General features: G+C 68.2%; 10 protein-coding genes across 10 annotated transcripts in view; 5 read left to right on the top strand and 5 right to left on the bottom strand.

The window, feature by feature from the left end:
• The window catches only part of MICPUCDRAFT_17050 (uncharacterized protein), a gene marked incomplete at both ends in the record, with an annotated part of 8603 nt that extends 3077 nt beyond the window's left edge, over nucleotides 1-5526 (top strand). The window contains 2 exons of the mRNA XM_003058959.1: nucleotides 4186-4808; nucleotides 4971-5526. Coding sequence (XP_003059005.1) covers nucleotides 4186-4808; nucleotides 4971-5526 — 1179 coding nt within the window. The remainder of the gene's footprint in view (nucleotides 1-4185; nucleotides 4809-4970) is intronic.
• MICPUCDRAFT_58387 (NMT1/THI5 like domain protein) lies at nucleotides 1607-2737 on the bottom strand (the record flags this gene model as incomplete). Its single annotated transcript, XM_003058594.1, has 1 exon — nucleotides 1607-2737. The coding sequence occupies one exon, from the start codon at nucleotides 2735-2737 to the stop codon at nucleotides 1607-1609; it is 1131 nt and encodes a 376-aa protein (XP_003058640.1).
• Nucleotides 5527-9157: 3631 nt separating the features above from the next.
• MICPUCDRAFT_58385 (uncharacterized protein) lies at nucleotides 9158-9817 on the bottom strand (the record flags this gene model as incomplete). Its single annotated transcript, XM_003058593.1, has 1 exon — nucleotides 9158-9817. One exon carries the CDS (start codon nucleotides 9815-9817, stop codon nucleotides 9158-9160), a length of 660 nt encoding a protein of 219 aa, XP_003058639.1.
• A 377-nt stretch (nucleotides 9818-10194) lies between these two features.
• RAD54 (SNF2 super family) lies at nucleotides 10195-13590 on the top strand (the record flags this gene model as incomplete). Its single annotated transcript, XM_003058958.1, has 1 exon — nucleotides 10195-13590. The coding sequence occupies one exon, from the start codon at nucleotides 10195-10197 to the stop codon at nucleotides 13588-13590; it is 3396 nt and encodes a 1131-aa protein (XP_003059004.1).
• Nucleotides 13591-13611: 21 nt separating this feature from the next.
• On the bottom strand, nucleotides 13612-14631 carry MICPUCDRAFT_68383 (uncharacterized protein). The gene has a single exon (XM_003058592.1). It carries the CDS (start codon nucleotides 14604-14606, stop codon nucleotides 13842-13844), a length of 765 nt encoding a protein of 254 aa, XP_003058638.1. The 5' UTR covers nucleotides 14607-14631; the 3' UTR covers nucleotides 13612-13841.
• A 111-nt stretch (nucleotides 14632-14742) lies between these two features.
• On the top strand, nucleotides 14743-15777 carry MICPUCDRAFT_58382 (uncharacterized protein; the record flags this gene model as incomplete). Its single annotated transcript, XM_003058957.1, has 2 exons — nucleotides 14743-15348; nucleotides 15511-15777. 2 exons carry the CDS (start codon nucleotides 14743-14745, stop codon nucleotides 15775-15777), a joined length of 873 nt encoding a protein of 290 aa, XP_003059003.1.
• A 285-nt stretch (nucleotides 15778-16062) lies between these two features.
• On the bottom strand, nucleotides 16063-16731 carry MICPUCDRAFT_45567 (uncharacterized protein; the record flags this gene model as incomplete). Its single annotated transcript, XM_003058591.1, has 1 exon — nucleotides 16063-16731. One exon carries the CDS (start codon nucleotides 16729-16731, stop codon nucleotides 16063-16065), a length of 669 nt encoding a protein of 222 aa, XP_003058637.1.
• Nucleotides 16732-17033: 302 nt separating this feature from the next.
• Nucleotides 17034-20202, top strand: MICPUCDRAFT_47396 (uncharacterized protein). The gene is made up of 4 exons (XM_003058956.1): nucleotides 17034-17206; nucleotides 17368-17506; nucleotides 17741-17842; nucleotides 18027-20202. The coding sequence occupies exons 1-4, from the start codon at nucleotides 17066-17068 to the stop codon at nucleotides 20138-20140; spliced, it is 2496 nt and encodes an 831-aa protein (XP_003059002.1). The 5' UTR covers nucleotides 17034-17065; the 3' UTR covers nucleotides 20141-20202.
• Nucleotides 20203-20216: 14 nt separating this feature from the next.
• On the bottom strand, nucleotides 20217-21410 carry MICPUCDRAFT_39951 (uncharacterized protein; the record flags this gene model as incomplete). Its single annotated transcript, XM_003058590.1, has 2 exons — nucleotides 20217-20525; nucleotides 20868-21410. The coding sequence occupies 2 exons, from the start codon at nucleotides 21408-21410 to the stop codon at nucleotides 20217-20219; spliced, it is 852 nt and encodes a 283-aa protein (XP_003058636.1).
• A 174-nt stretch (nucleotides 21411-21584) lies between these two features.
• On the top strand, nucleotides 21585-23150 carry MICPUCDRAFT_58377 (uncharacterized protein; the record flags this gene model as incomplete). Its single annotated transcript, XM_003058955.1, has 2 exons — nucleotides 21585-21950; nucleotides 22011-23150. The coding sequence occupies 2 exons, from the start codon at nucleotides 21585-21587 to the stop codon at nucleotides 23148-23150; spliced, it is 1506 nt and encodes a 501-aa protein (XP_003059001.1).
• Nucleotides 23151-23844: the final 694 nt, after the last annotated feature.

The following is a 23844-nucleotide window of genomic DNA, read 5'->3' as shown; positions in this document are numbered from 1 at the left end:
CTTCCCTGTTCGAGCGGGTCCCACTCGAACGCAAGGGGGGCCGCGTCTTGCGCGCTGTGCCCGGCGCATCAGCATGCGCCGGAGGATGGCGCGACGTCGTGCGTCGACTGCGCGAGCGGCGCCGCCGGAAGCGCGTCCCGCGCGCGCGCGCCTTGCTTCTTGTCCGGGTCGAGATACGAAGCCCCGACGTCCCCCGAGCCTCAACGCCGCGCACGTCGCCGTCGTCGCGTTCGGCGCGAACGTCTTCCCGACGCACCGCGGGTCGTCGTCGTGCGCGCTGTGCGTCGGGAAGACGTTCGCGCCGAACGCGACGACGGCGACGTGCGCCGCGTTGAGCTCCGGGAACGTCGGGGCTTCGTATCTCGACCCGGACAAAAAGCAAGGCGCGCGCGCGCAGGTCCCGTGCGCGCCCGGCACGTACGCGAAGACGACGGTGCCGTACCTCGCGATGGTGTCCACGTGCGAGGCGTGCCCGGACGGGACGGTGTCCGCGAATAACGCGTCGACGCGGTGCGCGAGTTGCCGCTACGGCTCGGAAGCCGCGGCGAACAAGACGACGTGCGTGGCGACCGAGGACATCAGCGAGGGCGACTACGCGGACTACGAGAGCGAGGACGATTTCGATTACGGCGGCGGCGGGGGCGGCGGCGGCGCGACGGGAGGGGACGTGTTCGCGTCCGTCGCGATGGTGACGCTCGCGGCGACGTTGTGTTGTTGCGCCTGTTTCGGCCCGGGGTGGTGGCGGCGGCGGATGCGTCGACTGAAAGAAGCGGAGCGGAAGAAGCTGGAGCGGAAGAAGGCGCGGAAGCGGCGAGGCGGCGACGGGGAGGACGACGAGGAGGAGGAAGACGCGGTGGCGGCGGCGGAGGATGAAGAGCGGAGGAAGAGGGAGAAGAAAAAGCGAAGGTGGTGGTCGAAGAGCGCGAAGGCGCCGGACGCGGCGGCGGCGCCGCTCGAGCCGGTGACGATCGTGATGGTCCCCGGGGAGCCGCCGCCTCGTCCGCCGCCGCCGGTGGGAGTGTATCAACGCGACCCGCCGCCGCCGTCGTCGTCGTCGTCGCCGTCGCTCGAGTACTGGGAACAAAACGCGGTGATCGCCGCCGCGGAGGCGGCGGCGGCGGCGGCGATGCGCGTCGCGTTTGAAAACCGCCGCAGGTCCCGGCCGCCGTCGCCGTCGTCGATTCGCTCCCCGCGGTCGAGGCGCGGGTCGAAGAAGTACATGAAGTTCACGGACGAGCCGGCCGACGAGCGCGGGTTCGATCCGATCGCGTCGACGGACGACGAGGCGTGGGAGCGCGGCGCGGTCGCGGCGGCGGCGGCGGCGGCGGCGGCGCGGCGACGCGAGGCGCCGCCGACTGCGCTTCCTCCTCCTCCTCCTCCTCCTCTTCCTCCTCCTCCACCTCCACCGCCGCGGCGACGGGAGCGGAGGAGAGAGGACGACGTCACCGTCGTGATTACGTTGGACGACGACGACGACGACGCGAAGAAGCGCAGTCCCGGAGGATATCTGCTGTGACGATAGCACGGACTTCCGGAAGTAGTCTACGAAGGTATGTTTTACAACTAAAAGTCGACTCAGCACACCTGTGCCACCCTATCGCGCCCATCACGACGACGACGACGACAGAGGAGGCAAGTACTCGTTCGTGAACACCGTCGGCACGCTCTCCAAATCGATCCTCTCCCCCGCCTTGCCGTCCCGCAAGTCGTCCAGCGAAAACGTCGCGCCGCCGTCGGGATGCCGGCTGTTCAAGCCCGTCGTCAGCAGCCCCCGGTCCCACAACCACCTCACGTACTCGTCCCACACGCGCGCCTCCATGCGTCCCCACGCCTTGGTCTCCGGGTCTAGGAACCTCGTCGCGAGGTAGTCCGCGCTCGCGTGCGCTTGGTGCACGCCGATTTTGACCTCGGGGTGGTGCTTCTTCGCGAGCCTGAGCAACGCGTCCGCCGCCGCGCCCGGGTCGTCGGCGGCTCTTCGATACCCCTCCGCGGTGGCCTCCAGGAACGCCCTCGCCGTCGCCGCGTTCGCGCGCAACCACTCCGGATGCGCGCACAGACACGGGTTGTACGCGTACGGCACGCCGTTATCGAGCAGGGTGAAGACGTTGAGGTCGATTCCCTCGAGCACCGCCTCGACGCCCTCCCACTGCTTGAAGATCCACGTCGCGTCAGCGTCGCCCTTCACGAGCGTCTCGAAGACGCCGAGCATCGGCGGCGTGACCTCGCGGAAGTCGCCCTTCCCGCCGGCGTGACGGATGATCTCTCGCACGATGCGCCCCTCGAACCGCGCGGCGTACGACGCGTACGTCGCGCCGTCGAGGTCGGCCGGCGACGCCTTGCCCGACGATCGCAGCGTGACGATCGCGCTCGTGTTTCGATCGTGCAGCAGCGCGGCGACCGCTTTGAGACGCGGGCGTCCGTCCGCGGTGTTCCACCCGAGCACGCCCTCCGGGGAGTTGATCGCGAAGTGCGCGTCCCCGGCCGCGACCTTGGAGCACGGCGTGACGTACGGCGTCGCCGTCGCCGTCGCGTCGCTCGCCGTCGCGTCGTCCGACGGCGTGTGGTAGGACCCTTTGTAATCCGCGTCGGAGGGCGAGACGAGCCGCACGTCCAGGCCCGCGTCCGCGTACACCCCCGCGTCGAGGGCGACGTAGAACCCGAGGTGGTTCCCGTTCGGGGTCCAATCCAGCGCGACGATCACCGGCGTCTTCGTCTTCGCGTCGTCGGACGACGCCATCGCGCTCGCGCGCGCGTCGCGGTGTCGCGCCGACGCGCCGACGACGCGTTCGAGGAGAGCAGAGCGGTGCGGAACTCTCCGCTGCCGTCGTCGCGACCGAGAAAAGCGACGGTTCGCGTTCTAGCTCGGGGACGAAATAGGAAACGACCCTAGCTCCAGTCCGCGCGCGCGTCGTCTCGTTCGCACTCCACCGCGACGCGCCGCCGCCGCTCGACGCACGATCGCGCGCGTCCGCCCGCCGTACGCGCTCGCGTCGTTCGCCTCGCCGCCGCCCGCGGCGCCTCCGCGCGCGCGCGCGCGTCGCGCCGCGGCGATGTTCTCCTCGAGATCGTCATCATCATTGTCGTCGCGGGGCGCCCGTTTCGGCGTCCTCGTCCGCCGCGGCGTCCGCCGTCCTCGTCGCGTCATCAACGGCGTCCCGCTCCTCGTCCTCTTCGCGGCCGCGTCGGCGGTCCTCCTCGTCCGCGGCGCGAACGCGCAGGCTGGCGACTGGACGCCCGCGATATGCGGCGGCGCCTCGCGCGCGTCCGATCACTGCGCGACGGCTATGGCGTCGTGGGAGAAGGACGTCCGCGCGCTCCAGGCGCTCCACGAGTCGTGCTCGCCCGCGGGCGCGGCGTGGCCGGGGCCGTGGGCACCGGTGCCGTCGTTCGACGGCACCCTGAACGACTGGAAGACGACGACGTGCGCGAGCTCCGGCGCGGAGCTCGCGTGCGACGCCGACGGGCGGGTCGTGAAGATCCGCGTCCAGAGCGCGATGTCGCTCGCGTGCCAAGCCGGTTTGCCCGCGCGCTTCTCCGACCTGACGGAACTCTCCGTGCTGCGCATGGACGGCGTCTTGAACGGCGGCGGCGGCGGGAACAACATCGCGTTCGTCTTCTCGCCGTTGCTGACGTTAGGGAAGCTCACCGAGATATCGTTCGAGGACGACGGCCTCGTGGGAGGAGTGCCGGAGCTGTGCGATTACGCCGCGTTCGCGACGTCTGCGTTTTCGCTCAAGACGTTGCGCCTCAACCGCAACGCGCTGACCGGCCGCCCCACGACGTCGCTCGCGTGCCTCACCAGCCTGGAAGAGCTCGAGTTGTCGTCGAACGCGCTCGTCGGCCCGCTCCCGGAGTCGTGGACCGGGATGCGGCAGCTGCGGACGCTCGCGATGTCGCACAACACGGGCTTAGGCGCGTTCTGTCATCTCACACTGGTTCCCATACAGTACGACCGCGTCGGCGTGGTGAACGCCGATCCTTAAGGACTTTCTCTCCCGGCGTTTCTCTCCGCCCACCCCCCGCTCGCTTTCGATCCCGACACACCGCGACGCCTTTCGACTCCAACAACTGACGCCTTTGAACCCCACCCCGACATCATCGCTTCGTGTGGACCCTCGGCCCTCAGACGGCGAGCTCCCGCCCGCGTGGTTCGCGCCGACGACGGGTCTGACGTCTCTGCGCGAGCTCCGGTTTCAACGCTGCGCGTTGACCGGTCCGATCCCGTCCACGATCGGCGCGCTGACCGCGCTTCGCGAGATCGATCTCTCGATGAACGCGCTGAGCGGCTCGGTCCCCGGGTCGATCTCGGCGTTGCAGAGCACGCTCGCGTCGATCGACCTGAGCGGGAACGAACTCTCCGGCGCGCTGCCGGCGAGTTTTTTCGAAGGCATGACGCGGCTCGTGACCGTGAACCTTTCGGATAATAACCTGAACGGGTCGATTCCGGCGCTGACGATGTCCTGGCCGATGCTCCAGACCTTGGACCTCTCCGATAACTACTTCGAAGGCGTCGTTCCGCCGCTGAGCGATCTCGCGGACTTGACGTCCATCAACCTATCGAACAACTTGCTGACCGGCGCGATTCCGACGATGTCGTCGCTCGTGTTTCTCGAGGTTATCGATTTACACGGTAACGCATTTTCTGGTGCGTTACCGGACCTCAACAACCTCCACTCCCTCACCGACGTCGACGTGTCGCAAAACGCGTTGACCTCCGGTCTGGGGACGGTCGGTTTAGGCGCCGTCGCCGGGCTCGTCGTCGTGAATCTCGCGCACAACGCCATCGAAGAGGACGTCCCGGATCCGCCGTGCGGGCCCGCGCTGGAGACTTTGGACCTCCGCGGGAACCCCGTTCGCGGGTCGCTGGCCGCGTCCATCGGCTCCTGCGCGCAGTTACGGTACGTGTACGTCGGCGGGGGGACCTACCCGGACGCCGGGGCGCCGCCAGCGTTCACGCTCCCGGACGCGAGCGCGTTCGATTCGCTCACGAATTTGAGGGAACTCTCGCTCGTCGGTCTCGGGCTCAGCGGGTCGACACCGTCGTCGTTGTTCACGCTCCCGGCGCTGCGTTCGCTCGACTTGTCTCGCAACGCGCTGAGCGGGAGCGTCCCCGCGGTCGCCCCCGGGTCGCTGGCGTCGCTTCGAACGCTGACGCTGAACGAGAACGCGCTCGCCGGCGAGGTCCCCGCGTCGTTGCTCGCGGCGCCGTCGCTCGAGACGATTCGTTTGAGCGACAACGTCATCGACGGCATGGAGGCGCTCGCGCCCGGGTCGTCGATCGACGTCAGCGGCGTGACCGGTCTGTACCTCGCGGGGAATAAGTTGACGTCGTTCCCGAGCGTGCTTCAGAACGCGACGTCGCTGACCGCGCTGGATCTGTCGAGAAACGCCCTCGCCGGGCCGATCCCCGGGTGGATCCGCGACCGCGACCGGCTTCAAGTCTTACGCCTCGGCGGCAACGCGCTGTCCGGCCCGTTAGACGACTGGCTCTCGGATAACCGCCTCATCGACCTCACGACGCTGACGTTAGACGGCAACGTCGGGATAACGGGGCCGCTCAGCGCGGCGTCGATTCGACCGCTCGCGAACTTGAGGGTGTTGAACGTTTCCGCCGTCGGCGGCTTCGGCGACTTCCCCGCCGCGCTCGGCGCCGTCGGCGCGAGCCTCGGCGCGCTGCGCGAGCTCACCGCGTCGCGCGCCGGGCTCACCGGGTCGCTACCCTCGACGTTATTCGCCGCGCTGCCGGTGCTCGAGCGCTTGGACCTCTCAAACAACGCGCTGCGCGGCTCGATCCCGCGCGACGACGACGACGACGACGACGACGGCGACGCGACGGCGACGATCACGCACGCGCTTTTGAGTCGCCTCAACCTCGCGTCCAACGCGTTCGACGGCGTGATCCCGTCGTTCCCCGCGCCGCTCCTCGCGCGCGCGCTCGACTACCACGTCCGCGCGGGCGGCACCGACGCGGACGTCGACGACGCGGACGGCCTCCTGCGCGTCGTCGACCTCCGCGCCGCCTCCGCCGGGAACGATCGCGGCGGCGCGTTCGCGTGCCCCCTCCCGAGCCTCCACGTGGCGTACGCCCACGCCACGTGTCAATGCGCCGCGGGACGCTTCGGACCCGACGGCGGTCGGCACGTCTGCGATCCGTGCGTCCCCGGGAGCTTCGCGACGGTCGTGGGCGCGGAGAGCTGCGACCTGTGCGACCCGGGCGCGTCCACGAACGGCGTCGCGGGGACGTCGACGTCGTGTGACGCGTGCACGCCCGGGAGTGCCGCGGCGATCGCGGGCTCAGGTGCGTTCGTATTCACACTGGTCCCCATACGACCGCGTCGGCGTGGTGAACGCCGTTCCTTAAGGACTTTACTTCCCGGCGCATCTCTCCTCCCAGGGTCCCTCGCTTTCGATCACCGCCCTCGACGCCGTTCAACTCCGCTTCTGACGCCATTCAACTCCACCCCGACGTTCGCTCGTATGGACAATTACCCTCAGCCACCTGCGAGCTCTGCGCCGCGGGATCCGTCGCCTCTGCGACCTCTGCGACCACCTGCGACCTCTGCGACGGCGGGCACGCGCAGCCGCTGGTCGGGCAGACGACGTGCGAGCCGTGCGCGCCGGGGAGCGCCGCGGGCGTCGGGTCCGCGACGTGCGAGCCGTGCGACGCGGGGTTTTTTTCGGAACACGCGACGGCGACGACGTGCGACGCGTGCGCCGCCGGCACGTACCAAGACGCCGTTGGTCAGGCGCGTTTGTGTTCTCTCTCGCGCTGGTCCCCGCGGCGCGACTGACCGCGTTCTTCGCGCGGTGCACGCCGTGCCTCGATTGGACTTTCCTTTCTTTCCTCGCGCGCGTTCAGTTTCTCTCGGCCCGTTCGCCCCTCGAGCGCGTTCAATCCCGCCGCGCGCGCCGCGACGCCTCTGTGTGTCGACTCCAACTGACGCCCCCCCGAACAACTCCATCCGCCCCGACGTCGCCTCGCGTGGAACGAACCACTGAACGCCCCTCATCAGACCGGGTGCGTGGACTGCCCGCCCGGGACGTTCGGCGCCGCCGCCGGCGCGAGCGACGCGGCGCAGTGCGCGCCGTGCCCCGCGGGGACGAGCACGCGCGGGGACCGCGCGCAGACGTCGTGCGCACCGTGCCAACCGGGGACGTTTTCGCTGGAGGGCGCCGCGCGCTGCGAATCCGCGCCGGTCGGCGCGCACGCGCCGCTCGCCGGCGCGTCGTCGCCGACGCCGTGCGCGCCGGGCACGCACGCGCCGACGCCGGGGTTGACGACGTGCGTGACGTGCCCGGACGGGACGTTTCAGAGCGACGCGGGGTCGAGCGCGTGCGAGCCGTGCCCGAGCGACGCGTCGTCGGGTGCGTTCTGTAGAGAAGAGACAAACCTCTTTCACCACCCGTTCCTCGGTTTCAACATTTGATCGCGTACTGTATGTACCCTTTCGACTGACCGATGAACTCGTAAAATGTTTCGTACGCGCAGTCGCGGACCGCACGCGGTGCGCGTGCGATCCCGGATCGTCCGCGTCCGCCGTCTCCGGCGGCGGCGTGCTCTGCACGAAGTGCGCGCGCGGACGCTACGCCGCGCACGTAAACTCCTACGAGTGCACGCTCTGCGCGGGCGACGCGTTCGCCGCGACGGAGGGCATGGAGACGTGCGCGCCGCTCGCTCCCGGGCACGTCGGCGACGCGTTCGAGGACCCCGGGTCGATGCGCGGCGCCGCCGCGCAGCGCCCGTGCCCCGCCGGCGCGCGCGTCCGCTCCACGTTTCTCGGGTTGAACGTGGTCAAGCTGTGCGAGCGGTGCGACGAGGGCACGGTGTCGTCGTCCCCCGCGGCGACGAACTGCACGTCGTGCGCGAGCGGTCTCGTCGCGAGCGAGGACCGGACGCGGTGCATCGAGCGCGTGGAGATCATCGGCGGCGGCGGCGGCGACGGCGGCGACGGCGGCGGCGCCGTCGACGACGCGATCGACCGCGCGGGGGACGAAAAGTACGCGACGTTCACGTCCATCGCATTCTTCACGCTTCTCGCGCTCGTCGCGCTGTCGTGTGCGGGGTGCGTCGCGCTGTACCGGCGGCGAAAGCGGCGGCTCCGCGATTTGGAGCTCGAGCGCGAGATGCTGTTGGACGAGGCGGAGGAGGAGATCGCGACGGGACAGCCGGTGCGACGCGCGACGTTGTACGCGCTCGCTGGCGTGGAGAAGGACGCGGAGGCGCTGCGGATCTTGGGGTTCGGCGGCGGCGGCAGCGAGGGCGGGAGCACGCCACCTCGGCGGAAGAGCGGCGGCGTGATGAGTAACGGATCGTCGCGTGGCGTTTCGTTCGCCGACGTCGGCGTCGCGAAGAAAAAGCGGACGTCCAGCGGCGCGTCGGCGTGGTCTTCACGCGGGGGGGGGTCGAACCGGTCGTCCCTCCGCTCGCCGTTCGCGTCCGCCGCGTCCGTGGGGAGCGCGGGAGGAGGACGGAAGAAGAGCGCGGCGGCGGCGGCGTCGGCGCGCATGAACAGCGCGCGTCGCGCGTCGAAGTACTCGTACGCCCGCGTGGACGACCCCGCCGCCGCCGCCGCCGCCGCCGCCGCCGCCGCCGCCGCGGAACGCCGGCCGTCGCGACGCCGCGGGAGCAGTTTCTTCGATCTGCTTCGCGGGCACCCGCTCGGGGACGCGTCCGGCTCGGACCCGGACACGGAGATGGAGGAGACGGAGTGGGAGGCGCACGCGGTGAATCAGGCCGCGGAGGCTGCCGCGGCCGCGGCGATGAAGGTGGCGTACCAGGTGCGGAGAGAGTCGATGTTTATTCAAAAACGGCGGGACGAGAAGAGGCGGCGATCGAAGCCGCCGCCGCCGCCGCCGCCGCCGCCGCCGGCGGCAAAGAAAGAGGAGAAGAGAAAGAGCCGCGCGCCGTCGTCGCTGCCGCCGCTGCCGATGATGCCACCGAGCGCGCCGCCGCAGCCGACGGGCGTGGACGACGTCACGGTGACCGTGACGATGGACGGCTCTGGGGAGGAGGAGAGCGTCGACGACGACGCGGAGACGTTTTCAGACGCGAGCGGGAGCGGGAGCGGGTCGGGCGGCGAGCGCGGATTTCCGTGGATGTCGTCGACGTGAGCGTGCGTGCGTTTCATAATGCGCGGTGGTAGAGATGCGTCTTGCGTCAGTTCGTCGTCTCCGCCGCGAGCTCGGCCTCGAGTTCGGCCACAATCGATTTCGCGACGGTATCGCTACCGCCTCGCTCCGCCGTGACGCGGTACCACTTGAGTGCCTCTTTTTTGTCCACTGCCACCATGCCGTCGCTCCTGCCGTATCTGTAGATAACACCCAGATTCCACGCGGCTTCTGCTGAACCCAGCTCCACCGCCTTTAAGTACAGTTCGAGTGCCTTTCCTCCATCTCTCTCCACGGCGGTGCCGTATTTATAGCACCACGCGAGCTTGTGGGTCGCGTCGGCGTGCCCACGCCTGGACGCTTTTTCCCACCACTCGACCGCCTTCGTGTGGTCTTGCTTCACGCCTTCCCCTACCCGGTAGCAGGATCCGATCGCGCACATGGCGTCGGCGTCACCAGTCGCCGCCGCCTTACTCCACCAGTAGATCGCCTTCATGGACTGGTGATGACCATCTAGGGGATATTGTCGAAACCACACTTCACCGAGGCTGAACAACTCACCGGGAGCCACGGGCAACGACGCGTCCGCTTTCTCCGCGCTTCTCCACACCTTGCTCACCGCGGCGAGCCTGACGCGGTCTATCGGGTCGTTCCCGAGGTGCGAAAACACGACGGCGGCGACGTTCTCGGGGACGTCGTCGAAAGACATGGCCGGATCTGAGCGTGGGGGGGAGGGCGGCGCGCGGGAAAGTCTTTTGAACGTCGTGGCTTTTTTCTCCCTCGGTGCTGTGAGCGCCCGCCGCGCCGCCAGCTGTCGCGCGCTCACAGTCGTTGTATTTGAAAGTTCCGAGCGGTGACGCGCGCGCACACCCGAGCGCGCGCGGCGACTGACGACGGCATCGCGCGAGACGAACGCGGGATTTCGCTCACACGACGCGTCGTCGTCACCGAACGCGCTCGCGAGGCGGCCGGCGCGCGCAGATATCGAGCGCGGCGCGCCCAGATCCGTCGCTCGAGGAGGAGAGAGCGACGAAAACAGGCACCCCCCCTCGTTTGGTGGATCTCGCCCCGCTCGTCGCCGCCACCATGGGGTCCGACTCCGAGGACGCCGCGGTCTCGGACTCGGACTTCGAGAACGACGAGGCGTACGATGAGGAGGAAGATGCGGAGGAGGAGGAGGAGGAGGAGGAGGAGGAGGAGGAGGTCACCGTCCTGTCCCAGGCGCAGGTGAAAGCGAGGAACGTCCAGGCGATGCTCAGCGGATCGCTCCAGGTGGCGAGGAGACCGATGGTGAGCGGGCTGAAGTGCCAAGACGCCGCCGCGGTCCTCGCGCGCCCGTTCCGCGCCCCCTTCGCGGGCGCGACCGCGGGCCACTCCGCGGAGCTCGCGAAGCGCCTCGCGATGAAGCGACGCTTCGTGCCGTGGGGCGGCACGAAGAACATCGCGCACGCGGGTCGACCGATGCAGATCGGCTCCTTCTCCTCTCCGATGCACGCGAAGAAGGAGGAGAAGGAGGAGGAGCTCCCCGAGGGCGTCGAGCCGCTCGTGCTGTGGGAAGACGCGGATGGCGGGACGAACAGACCGATCGTCGTGGACAACATGCTCGTGAAGTGGCTGCGGCCGCATCAGAGGGAGGGCGTCAAATTCATGTTCGAGTGCGTCATGGGCCTGCGCGATTTCGACGGCCGCGGGTGCATCCTCGCGGACGACATGGGCCTCGGGAAGACGCTCCAGGGGATCACGCTGCTGTGGACGATGCTGTGCCAGGGCGTCGTGACCGGGACGCCCACGGCGAAGCGAGCGCTGATCGTGTGCCCGACGAGCCTGGTGAGCAACTGGGACGACGAGTGCAATAAGTGGCTCAAGGGACGCGTGAAGACGCTGCCGATTTGCGAGTCGTCGCGCGCGGACGTCATCTCCTCCGTGAACCGGTTTTTGAGCCCCAGAAACACCGCACAGGTGATGATCGTGTCGTACGAGACGTTCCGCATCCACGCCGAGCGGTTCGGCGCGGAAGACAGCGTGCAGCTCGTGATGTGCGACGAGGCGCACCGGCTGAAGAACGGGGACACGCTGACGAATAAGGCGCTGCAGTCGGTGCCGTGTCGGCGGCGAGTGATGCTGTCGGGGACGCCGATGCAGAATCACCTGGACGAGTTCTACAGCATGGTGAACTTTTGTAACCCGGGGTTGTTGGGGACGACCGCGGAGTTCCACAAGCACTACGAGAAGCCGATTCTGGACGGAAGAGAGCCGGACGCGACGGAGAAACAGCTCGCGCTCGCGCAGGAGCGCAACGCCGAGCTCAGCGAGCTCGTGAACAAATTCGTGCTCCGACGCACGAACACCATCCTGTCGAAACACTTACCCCCGAAAGTCGTCGAGGTCGTGTGCTGCAAGCTGTCGCCGCTGCAGCAGCAGCTGTATCAGCACTTTTTGGACTCCAAGGCGGCGAAGGCGGCGTTGACCGGGAAGAGCACGATGGTGCTCGCCGCGATCACGGCGTTGAAAAAACTGTGCAACCACCCGAAGCTGATTTACGACATGATCAACGCGGAGAAAAACACCGGCAGCGCCGCGGCCGGGTTCGAGTCGTGCGGCGCGTACTTCCAGCCCGGGATGTACGACGTCAGAGGCCCGCACGGGCGAGGCAAGAGCGGCATGTGCGACGGGTGGGAATTTCACTCGGGGAAATTCGCCGTCTTGGCGCGTCTGCTCGCCATCTTACGCGCGGAGACCAAGGACCGCATCGTGATCATCAGTAACTACACGCAAACGCTCGACCTCGTGCAGTTTCTGTGTAAGCAGAACAACTACCCGCACTGCCGCCTCGACGGCGGGACGTCGATCACGAAGCGACAGAAGCTCGTCAGGCAGTTCAACGACCCGACGGAGAACTGTTTCGTGTTTTTACTCTCGAGCAAAGCCGGCGGGTGCGGCATCAACTTGATCGGCGGGAACCGACTCGTCCTGTTCGACCCGGACTGGAACCCCGCGAACGACAAACAGGCTGCCGCGCGGTGCTGGCGCGACGGCCAGAAGAAGAAGTGCTACCTGTACCGCCTCTTCGCGACCGGGTCGATCGAGGAGAAGGTTTTCCAGCGGCAGCTCTCGAAAGAGTCGCTTCAGAACGTCGTAAACGGCGAGGGCACGCTCGAGCAGTCGTCCCTGTCCAAAGACGACCTCCGCAAGCTCTTCACCCTGGACGCGACGACGGTGTCGGACACGCACGACAGCGTGGCGTGCGAGAAGTGCCCGGGGAAGCACTACGACGGCTTACACGGCCAAGCCGGCGTCACCGGAAGCGGCGGCCCCGCGGATGATTTTCAGCCGTGGGAGGAACAGGACGACGACGCGGAGGAGCAGAAGCTCGAGACGTGGGGGCACCACCACCGCGCGTGCACGCTTCCGGACCCCATCATGCGCCGCGCCGCGGGGGACGACGTGTCGTTCGTGTTTAGTTTACAGGTGGAAGGGTGCGCGATCGTCGAGGAGGCGAGCAAGAAGAAGTCGACGCCGGCGCCGGGCGCGGCGGCGGCGGTCGCGGCGGCGGCGGCGGCGCCGCCCGCGGGGGGGTACAGGCTCGGCGCGGGTCGACCGAACGGCGGCGGGATGCTGAGCGGGATGACGCGCCCGGCGGCGGGGATCGGTGCGGTGAACCGGGCGCCGGGACTGACGACGCGCGCGCCGCTGTCGACGGTGCAGAGCAACGTCCGAGCGCCGACGGGACGCGTCGGCGTCGGCGCGGGGAAGCCGTCCGCGGCGGCGGCGGCGGGGGTTGGCGCCGGGAAGAAGTCCGCCGCGGCAAAGCCGAAGCCGAAGCCGCAGCCGAAGCCGAAGGCGAAGCGGAAGAGCGACGAGTCCGAGTCCGAGGAGGACTTCGAGTCCGAGACCGAGGAGGACGAGGCGTCGGAGTCGGAGGAGGAGTCCGCGGGCGAGTCCGAGTCCGACCGCTCCGACGAGGACGAGGACGATGTCGACGCGAAGCCGAAGCCGAAGATGTCGGTCAAGGTCGTGAACACCGCGGCCGCGGCCAAGGCGAAGGCGCCGCCGGCGGCGCGCCCGAAGCGAGCCGCCGCGGGCGCGGGCGCGGCGAAGCGCCGCGAGAACGCCGAGTCGGCGGACGAGCCGAGCGCGTCGGAAGACGCCGCGTCCGCGAGCGAGTCCGACGGCGGCGGCAGCGAGGACGAGGAAGACGACGACGACGATCCCGTCGCGGACAGCGAAGAGGAGATGGACGCGATGGACGCGATAGACGCGGCGGCGGCGGCGGCGCTACGAAAACGCGCGCGCGACCGGGACAGGGACGCGAACCGCGCCTCCGCGCCCGGAGGGGACGCGCGCGCGGGCGTGGAGGTGGACGCGAAGCGAGGACGCACGAGCGAGGGCGGCGGGAGCGCGTCGCCGATCGAGGAGTCGGAGTCGGAGTCGGAGCTCGCCATGCTCGGCGGGGACTCGGACTCGGAATCCTCGGAGCTCTGAGAGGGCGGCGGCGGCGCCGGCGAAACGCGAGCATCACGCGCATGCGAGTACGATTACAATACGAAGGGAGACCGACGCTCTCCCGGTTATAATAGGTTTTAACGCTACGCCACGATTCATCGTCGTCGTCGTCGTCGTTCGCTTCGGTGTCACGCGCGCGGCCGTTCGGTTTCAATTCAACACGTCGTTATTAGCTCGTCGCGTCGTCGTCGCTTTCCTCCGCGGGGGTCTACTCGTACGTCCGTCATACGTCACACACGCATGTCCGCGGCGTCGCCGATGAACGGCAGCTTGTACATCTGCCCCAACATGCACCCGACCGCGGCGAGGCAGAACGCGGCGAGGACGAACACCCACACGGAGTTGTAGCACAGCTTGTACATCTCGAACGCCATCCCTCGCAGCGACCCGGGGGAGAGGACGTATTCGACCATCCCGGGGAGAACCAGCACGATGTCGAGGATGATGGCCTGCATCGCGTTGAACCGCACGAACCGCGACATGTTCCGGTTCTCCGCGATCCCCAGGTATATCGCGAAGAAAGATATCATCCCCGCGAACGGAATTCGAAAGTACATCGACGCGATCGGCTGCAGCGGCTGCAGGAGGAAGATGGCCTGGGGGAACTGCGAGAAGAAGAATCGCGAGTACCGAAGTCCGTCGAGCAGCGGGACGAGGTACGGCAGCAGCGCGACGAAGCGGTCCGGGACGGGGATCATGCTCCCGCCGCCGCCGCCGTACGACGGGGAGTATCCCGCGGTCGTCGTCGTCGTGCGCGCGCCGGCGCCGCGGCCCCGCGCGGGCGACGCGACGACGCGGCGCGGCGCGAGATGATGATGATGATGATGATGATCGGGTGCCGAAGAAGCGCGCGCGACGATCTTATTCGCGGACGCCGCCGCGGACGCGACGCGTCTTCTCGGGCGGACGACGACCGCGGACGTCGCGCGCGCGGGCGCGGCGCGCGTCGCCCGCGCGGTCGCGACGGCGCCGACGCTGCTGCTGATCGCCATCATGGTCGCGTGCGCGCGCTGCGGAGCGCGGGGCGAGATGAAGCGGAACTAGGGATTCGGTTCACCGAATGAAGACAGGAACCAGACTTGAGGATGCCCCGTCATCATCACTCGTCGGGGCACCACCGACACGCCGGCGATGACCTCGACATCGTGCGCCGCGCCCAACGCCGCGCTCCGCGCCGCCGTCGCCGCGCGTCGCGTCGCCTCCCCCGCGCCGCGCGCTTCCGCCGCGCCGTCGCGCCTCCCCCGCGGCCGCCGCGCCGCCGCCGCCGCGCTTCGACACGTCATCGACGTCGCCTCCTCCTCCTCGGACGACGCGTCCGCGGACGACAACGCGGCGACGTCCTCGACGTCCTCCTCCTCGCTCCCGCCCACGGCGACGATCGCCGCGCAGGGCGTCGAGGGCTACGTCTCCGTCCTCGAGCGCGCGTACGCGGACGAGGCGTTAGGGAACGAGGTCCGAGACCGCATGCAGACGGATCGACTCTTTTCCATCGGGATAAAGCAGTGCATGAACGACGCGACGCACGCGGACCGCCTCCGCGCCGCGATCGACGCGTCGCCGTACATGAAAGCCGCCGCGGAGGAGGAACAGCGAAGACGCGCGGAGGTGGACGCGGTGCAGTCGATCGCGAACGACGAGGGCGTCCAAGCGCGGCTCGCCGACATGGCGCAGAATAATCCCGAGTTGCTTCGACAGACGCAGGCGCGTTCTATCTCACACTGGTCCCCATACGACCGCGTTCGCGTGGTGAACGCCGATCCTTAAGGACTTTTCCCGGCGCATCTCTCCGCCCAGGGTCCCTCGCTTTCAATCCCCGCCCTAGATGCCTTTGAACTCCGCTTCTGACGCCTTTCAACTCCACCCCGACATCATCGCTTTGTATGGACCCTCGACCCGCAGGAAAACGCCGAGGCGACGCTCAAGAAGGTGGCGGGCGAGCTCGTGGACGGCGTGAAGGCGTACAGGGAAGAGTTTGAACCGAACGCGGACGATCTCATCGCGAAGTTCACGGAGATATCCAACGAGGGGTACGCCGCGTTCGTGAAGCACTCGATGAGCGACGTGAACGTGAAGAACGCCGTCATAAACGCGCTCTACGACGAGATGGAAGACGCGCAGAAAAACGCGGCGACGGCGAAAGCGGGGGGCGGGGGCGGGGAGGAGTGAACGTAGGACGTACTGTACTGTAGTAGCGAACGCATCATCGTTTGTGTGGTGCGTTGTATTCATTTTAGGACACCTTAAGGTTACCTCGTGAACGAAACGAAGAGAGAGACGGCGCGGCCTCGCGGGGTATCGCTTCGCGCCGGATGATGACTGACGAGAGAAAGAATGTTCGCGCGAGGAGATGTTGCAAAGCTACTAGTACGATGCTATGCTACGGGATCCATCTCGTCGCGCTGCGTGCTGCGTGCGTGCGCGTCGTCGATGACATCAACAACGATTTACGATTTAGAAGATCGTCGCCGTCGCGAGGAAGACCGCCATGCCGACCATCGCCGCGCGCCCGTTGATCATCTCCGCCTTGGCGTTGAAGATCTCGCCCGCGCCCGCGCCCTCGTACGCCTTCATCACGCCATCCTTGAGCCCGTCCGGCATGTAACCCTGCGGGTTCGCCGTCGGCACGAGGCTCGCGCCGGTGATGGCGGCGACGACGAGGAACACCAGGAGCGGGTACTTGGCGATCATCTCGAGGACGTCGCCGTTGAAGGTGTTCTGCACCGCGAGCACGAAGCCCACCTGCGCGAGGCGGCCGTTGATGAGCTCCGCCATCGGCGTGAAGCCCGCCTCGCGGTACAGCGTCTCGCCGTACTTCTCCACGAAGAGCGCCTCGGACCCAGGGCCGGTCATCTTGTCCGAGCCGAGGAACTTGAACGCCTCGGTGAGGGGCTCGATGCCGAGGCCTTCGATGAACTTCGGGACCGACGCGCCGCCGTCCGCCTTGTCCATGATGTCCTCGAGGTCGCCGAGTCCGATCTGACCCATGACGTCGTCGTCGTCGGACGCGCGGACGGCGAACGCCGCGCGCTTCGCCGCGCGCTTCGCGACGCGGGAGGTCACGCCGGAGGCGACGGACGCCTTCGCGGAGAGGAGCGTGGAGTTGAGGAGGAGAGCGGCCATGGTGTGCGTCGTTGTCGCGGTGTGCGCGCGCGAGGAGTGGGCGACAGTATTAGAGCGCGTCGCGGCGGTAAAACGACGGTTCGAGTGGCTCACATCGTTGGAGACGAGAGGCGGGGCGCGCTCCACGGCGCGGATCGAGGAAAAAGCGCCGCCACGTACGACGCGCAGTCAGCGGAAAAGTACACGTACTTTTCCGTACGGATAAAATGCACCAGGTTATGGGACCAGCCAGCGGTTCGTAATGGGCTGGAAACACCCCCCCGCGTCGTCGCGCGCGCGCGCTCGCCCCAGACGCCGGCGCGCACCGCACGATCGTCCCCCCCGCGCGCGCGTCATGAGCGCGCCGCCGTCCTACGGCGGCGCGTCCACGCTGTGGGCGCCGTTCGACGCCGCCGCGCGCGCGGGCCGACCCCTCGGCGCGAGCGGCGTGGTCATCTTGTGCCTCGTCGGCGCGGTCCTCCTGGCGCACGCGCAGGTGCGTTCTATACACTAGTCCCCATACGACCCCGTTCGCGAGGTGGACGCCGATCCTTAAGGACTTTTCCCGGCGCATCTCTCCGCCCACCCCACGCTTTCAATCCCCGTCCTCGACGCCTTTCAACTTCAACTGACGCCTATGAACTCCACCCCGCGCAGTTCAAGCCGCTGTGGGCGGCTCGCGGGGGGATGAGCCTCGCGATGATGGGAAAGGCGCCGTCGGACACGTCCGCGGTGACGACGTATAACCTCCCGAGCACGATCACGGAGCTGCTCGACGCGGAGGAGTACCTGTTGGGTGCGTCGCGCCCCCCCATCCCGCCGCGATGAGGGCGCGTCGCGCGCGCGTCGCAGTGCGTCGAACACGATTCATCAGATTCGTTCGCGCGATCAGACGGAGATCGGGTCGCCCGCGGCGCGGCGCGGCGCGGCGCGGCGCGCGCCCTCCCTCCCTCCCTTCTTCCGCCTCCCTTCCCTGACGTCCAACGCCCTCGTCGTTCTCCCTCCCCCTCTCCCTCCTCCCCCGTCGCAGCCGGCGTCGTGTTCGCGCTATCCGGTCTGTGGCCGCACCTGAAGCTCCTCCTCACGCTGTACGTGTGGGTCTCCCCGACGGAGGAGCGGTTCCGAAACTCAGGTGCGTTCTATACACTGGTCCCCATACGACCGCGTTCGCGTGGTGAACGCCGTTTCTTAAGGACTTTTCCCGTCGTGTCTCTCCGCCCACCCCTCGCTTTCAATCCCCGACCTCGACGCCTTTGAACGCCAACTGACGCCTTTCAACTCCACCCCGCCATCGCTTTGTATGGAACGACCCTCAGTGCTGCACTTCTCCAGCCTGTGGTCGATTTGGAGCTTCATCGACGTCGCGATGGTGATCATGATCTCGCTCGCGTTCAACGCCGCGATCAACGTCAGCGTCGCGAACGTCGTGGACGCGTCCTTCGCCGTGCGCGTGTGGCCGTGCTGGGGCGCGTACGAGTTTTGCTTCGCCGTGATCGTCACCTCGTTCGTCGGGCACTTCGCGCATGACGAGTGCGCCAAGCTGACCAAGGCGCGAAACCCGGAGCCCGGCGCGAGAGAGTGCGAGCACCGACAGACGCGATGGTCCGCGCAGAACGCGCACGGCGCCGGGACGAAGACGCTCGTGATCGCGCTCCTCGCGGCGACGACGATGTCCACGTGCGTCGGCTGCGTCGCGCCGTTTTACGCCGCGTCCTATCGAGTCCCGGTGTTCGGAGAAGGCGGCGCGGGGGAGAAGGACGTCGTCGCCGGGTGGAGAGTGCTCGTGAAGGACGCGCTGCGGAAGTCGAGCGGCGGCGGCGGCGGCGCGGAGAGTGGCGCGGCGAACGCGTTGGCGGTCGAGGTGGATCCCAGGGCGGGGTTGGTCGCGGCCGCCGCCGCGGACGACGGGCCCGGGCCGGGGGATGGGGACGCGGCGAAGAACGCGAACGCGACGGAGGACGCGCCGCCGCCGAGCCCGGAGAAGCCGAGCGCGGCGGCTACAGCGGCGGCGACGGACGCGAACGCGACGGAGGCGACGAACGCGACGAACGCGAACGCGACGGAGGCGACGAACGCGACGGACGTGAACGACCCGTCGAACTGGGCCGCCGCGGCGAAGGCCCGCGCGGCGGCTAAAGCGGCGGCGGCGGCGAAAGTCGAGGCGGCGGCTAAAGCGTTGGCGGACGCGAACGCGGCGGCGAACGCGTTGGCGGACGCGAACGCGACGGACGCGCCGCCGGCGAGCCCCGCCGCGAATGACACCGCGGCGGCGGCGCCGGGCGCGGCGCCGGCGAACGAGACGGCCGCTCCCACGGCTGAGGCGTCGGCGTCGGCGTCGGCGTCGGCGGCGCCGAAGGAAGACGCGAAAGACGACGGCGAGAACACGGAGAAGAAGGAAGACGACGACGGCGGCAAAGAAGAAGGAGGAGATCCAGCCTCTGCGCCGGCGGACGCGAACGCGGCCGAGGACGTGAACGACCCCGCAAACTGGGCCGCCGCCGCCGCGGAGAACGAGGCGGCGAAAGCGAAGGAGGCGGCGGCGCACGCGGACGACTCCGCCGCCGATTACGCCGCCTCCATGATCATGGAGCGCCGCCGCCGTCGCCGCCGCCGACGGAGCTTGCTCGTCGCGGACGAGCCCGGGGACGCCCCCGCGGAGGAAGTCGACGTCGGCGCGGACGCGTCCAAGGAAGAGAAGAAGAAGAAGAAGAAGAAGGACGACCACGACTTCTTCGGCGGCTTGGTCAAAGGCATCGTCTCGAGCGTCGACCCCGCCGCGGCGGTCGCCGGCCCGGGCGGCCCTTCCGACGGCGTCATCGACGCCGTCCTCCACGCGATGCAAGCGTCGAACACGCTCCCGCCCGCGCCCACGATCAAATCCAAGTCGTGGTCGCTGCTGGACGTCGTCTCCGAGACCGCGGCGCTGACGCCGCCCGTCGGCGTCGAGAACGAGGACGGCGGGTTCGACTGGCGCGGGCAAGCGTTTCTCGCGGTGGCGTTTACGTTTTTCGTGCTCCTCGCGCCGCTCTACCGCGCGTACGGACACTGGCACGCGTACACGAACGAGTGGTACGGCGTGGCGGAGCACGACGAGTACGTCTCGTGGATGTCCACGGTTGGGAGGTTCAACGCCGTCGGCGTCGCGCTCGTCGCCGTGGAGATTCTCGCCGCGCGGATGGTGGCCTTTTCCACCGCCTTCGCCAAGAAAAACGGCGGCTGCGTCGCGGACGAGTGCTTTCAGGTGGACCTCGGCGCGAGCTCCGGGGCGATGGCGGCGTTGATCGGCGTCGTGTTGGCGTCCGCGCTCGCGGTGTACATGGACCGGCTGCTCACCGCGGCGAGGAAGAACGTCCTGCGGGACACCACGGGGAGCGTGCGCGAGGACTACGGAAGGCGCTCGGAGGGGCAGTACGGAAGCTTGATTCTGTGACGTCTACGGCACCTTTTTGTAGGGCTACAGTACAGTATTATATAAGATAGCCCTATTCATTCGCTCGCTCCTTTCCTCACGGGTCCGGCTCGTCCAAGTCCGGCGCTGCTTCGTCGTCTTCGTTCGAAGAATCCGAATCCGAATCCGCGTTCGCCGCGCCTCCCCCAGCCCCAGCCCCCGCCTCCTCCTCGCCCTCGCGCGCGCCGTCGCCGTCGCCGTCCAGCAGCGGCTCCCTGCTCAGCGCCGCCGTCGCCTCGCGTTCCAACTCGCTCAACTCCAGCGCCCTCAACTTTCGCAGATACTCCACGTCGTCGACGTCCTTCACCATCGTGCTCCTCACCATCTTGATCTCCTTCTTCTTATCCGCGATCTTCCTCCGCAGCGTCTGCATGAACAGGTCAAGCTGATGCATGAACTCCTTCAGGTCTGTTTCCTCCTCCGTCTCCCTCTCCGGGTCGTCCTCCTCCAACCGCGTCGTCGCGTCCGTCATCTCTCGGACGTAGTGCGCGACTTGCATCTCGAGAGCCTGATGAGGGTCGATCCATACGAGCGAACGTCGGGGTGGAGTTGAAAGGCGTCAGAAGCGGAGTTTAAAGGCGTCGAGGTGTGTCGGGATTGAAAGCGAGGGGTGGGCGGAGAGACACGCCGGCAAAAGTCCTTAAGGAACGGCGTTCAGCACGCCGACGCGGTCGTATGGGGACCAGTGTGAGATAGAACGCGCCTCAACGTCCTCCTCGAGGACGCGGACGCGCGTCTCCGCGGCGGAGCCCGGCGCGAACGGCGACGGACCCTTCTCCGGCCGCGTCGCGGTCGCGGGCGCGGCGTCGTCGTCGTCCGGGTTGAGCGGCTTCCCGTCGCGGCCGAGCACGCCCTCGCCGTCGCACCGCTCGCACATCCGCTCGAGGATCCGGTTGTTGTACTCCTCCTTGACCGTCTTCATGCCTCGGCACGTCTCGCAGATCTTCACGCGAGCGAGCGGGGAGGAGGAAGAGACGCCGCCGCCGCCGTCGCCGTCGGTGGAGAGCGGCCGCGCGCGCATCTCCGCGTCCGCGCGCGCCTGCGCGGCCGCGATCGCGCTCTCCGCGTGCGGCGCGTCGCCGCCGTCCCTCGCCCTCTGATGCTTGCCGTACTTTTCGCGGAGCTGATCCATCTGCGCGCGCTCCGTGTTCGTCAGCCCGACGGGCTCGGCGGACGGCATCGCGTCGGGGTGCCACTCCGCGGCGGGCGGCGGCGGAGGCGGCGCGGGGACGATCTCCTCGATGAGCGGCATCGCGTTCCCGCTCGGGGCGAGCGCCGCGTCGAGTGACGACGCCCTCATCGGTCAACGGATCGCGAGTGGCGGGACGAGTTCCACCGACCGAGCACTGCCACTTGTTGAGTTTCGCGAGTAGCGCCGCTGCCGCGCGCGCGGCGCACTTCGCGTCGCGGCGTTCGCGCGCGCGCCATGGCGGTCGAAGCCGACGCGGTAGCGCGCGCGCTCGAGCTCATCGACGACGACAGGCTCGTCGCGGGCGCGCGCGTCCTCCGCGCGGCGAACATCTCTCCCTCCGCCTCCGCGTCGTCGTCGTCGTCGTCGGACGCGAATCTGAAGCTCGCCGCGTCGCTTCGCAAGGCGTCGCGCGTCGTCGACGTCGTGCGCTCGCTCAAGGCCACCCCGGACGAGCGCAGCGGCTGGCTCGTCCAAGGCGAGCACATGGGCAAGAGGGACGTGTCGATATACTACCGCCTCGACCCGGAGACGAAGACGAAGCTCACCGCGCGCGTGGAGTCACCGATCGACGAGTCGCTCCTCGTGCCGATGATCAGGCGCGTTCGTATTTACACTGGTTCCCATACGACCGCGTCGGCGTGGTGAACGCCGTTCCTTAAGGACTTTTGCGAGCGTCTCTCTCCGCCCACCCCCCGCTTTCAATCCCCGCCCTCGACGCCTTTCAACTCCGCTTCTGACGCCTATGAACTCCACCCCGACGTCATCGCTTCGTACGGAACGACCCTCGTCAGCGTCCTGAACGAGAGCGAGCTGTACGCCACGTGGCTGCCGAACTGGACCGTCCCGCGGTTCAGGGTGCGACGAAGCGTGAAGCTGTCGCAGAGCGGGCGGTGCTCGCAGGTGGTGCTGGTGACGTGCGATCTCCCGTGGCCGTTCTCTCCGCGCGAGTGCGTCCTGGACGCGTGCGGCGTGGACGACATCGATCACTCGGGGGACATCGCGGTGCTCGTGAGGTCTTTGGACGGGCTCGACGACGACGACGACGACGAGCGCGAAGAGAACGATGACGATGACGCCGCGGCGAAGGCGTCGAAGAGGAAGACGAAGAAGAGGGCGGAGGGCGAGTTCGAGGCGCCGCCGCCGGATGACAAGTCCGTCGTGCGGATCGGATTTCACGGCGGGTTTTTGTTCCGCGCGCTGCCGCCCGGGTGGAAGACGTATAAGCGCGCGAAGAAGGATAAGAAGAAGGATACGAAGAGAGCGAGCGCGAGCGCGGGCGCGTCTTCCGGGGAGACCGACGAGGGCACGGACGGCGGCGGGTGGGGGTGGGGGATGGGGTCGTGGGGTCTCGGCGGCGGCGGCGACGCGAACGACGGCGGCGACGGCGACGACGACGTCGAGCCCAAGATCACCCCCGGGCACCTGGACGACCCGGACGCGGAAGCGCTGCTGCACGCCGCGGAGGAGGACGTCCTCTCGAACGCGCGCGTGCCCGCCGCCGCCGGGGACGCCGGGGACGGGGACGGGGACGGGGACGGGGACGGGGACGGGGACGCGGGCGGGAAAAAACAACTTCTCGTCTCGGTGCAGATGTTCATAGACCCCAAGCTGGAATACGTCCCGTCGTCGCTGATGAACTTCGTCGTGCGGACGGTCACGTACACGATGTGGTGCATGCTGTTGCGGGTCGCGGAGGGGATCAGGGACGGGAAGATGCCGGAGCATCAGACCGCGATCGAGTCGAAGGCGCGTCCCGGTCGCGCCTTTGGTCCCCCCGCGCGCCGCGCCGTTCCTCCGTGAGGCCTTTTCTTCCCGCGCGCGTCGCGTCGCGTCGCGTCTCTCTCCGCCCACCCCTCGCCGGTTTCGATCCCGCCGCGCGACACGCCGCGACGCCGACTGACGCGCCCCCGCGCTCCGCCCCGACGTACGTTACGTCGCTTCGTATGTATGGATAATCACCCTCAGCCGACGTTGTACTCTTGGGTCAGAGAACGCGCGGCGGCGATGCTGGGGGCGCTGTCGGGCGCCGCCGCGAGGGTCGGCGGCGCGGCGACGGCGTCCACCGCGTGAGCGAGCGACTGTTTTATCATTTTTGTCGCGGGTTATGATAACACGTACACGTAGTGTGTATAGTCTTCGGGGGTCGTCGTCGACGCCGCGCGAGGTCGGGACGCCGCGACGACTGGAATAATTTACGAAAGGACAATAAGTCTAACGCCGGTCGAACTTTCACCCAATCACGGCGCTCCGTTCGCTTTCAATCGAGCAGGATCGAAAGCGACGAAAGTTGAAAAAGCGTTCGCCACGTCGCAATTCCGAAACGTGGCGTGCGCTTTTGCCCCCTGTAACCCTTCGGCTCCGTCGCCTCCGTCGCATCATCGACGCGCGCGCCGCGGCGTCCACGATCCAAGGGCACCGCCCACCCCTCGTTCGATTTGATTCGATATCGTTTCCGATAATGGGCGACGAGCCGCGCGCGAAGCGCGCGAAGCCG

The sequence above is a fragment of the Micromonas pusilla genome (genome assembly GCF_000151265.4).
Source record: "Micromonas pusilla CCMP1545 genomic scaffold MICPUCscaffold_5, whole genome shotgun sequence".
Classification (NCBI taxonomy): domain Eukaryota; kingdom Viridiplantae; phylum Chlorophyta; class Mamiellophyceae; order Mamiellales; family Mamiellaceae; genus Micromonas; species Micromonas pusilla.
The sequence above is the reverse complement of the archived record's forward strand: the minus strand, read 5'-3'. Positions and strand labels throughout refer to the sequence as shown.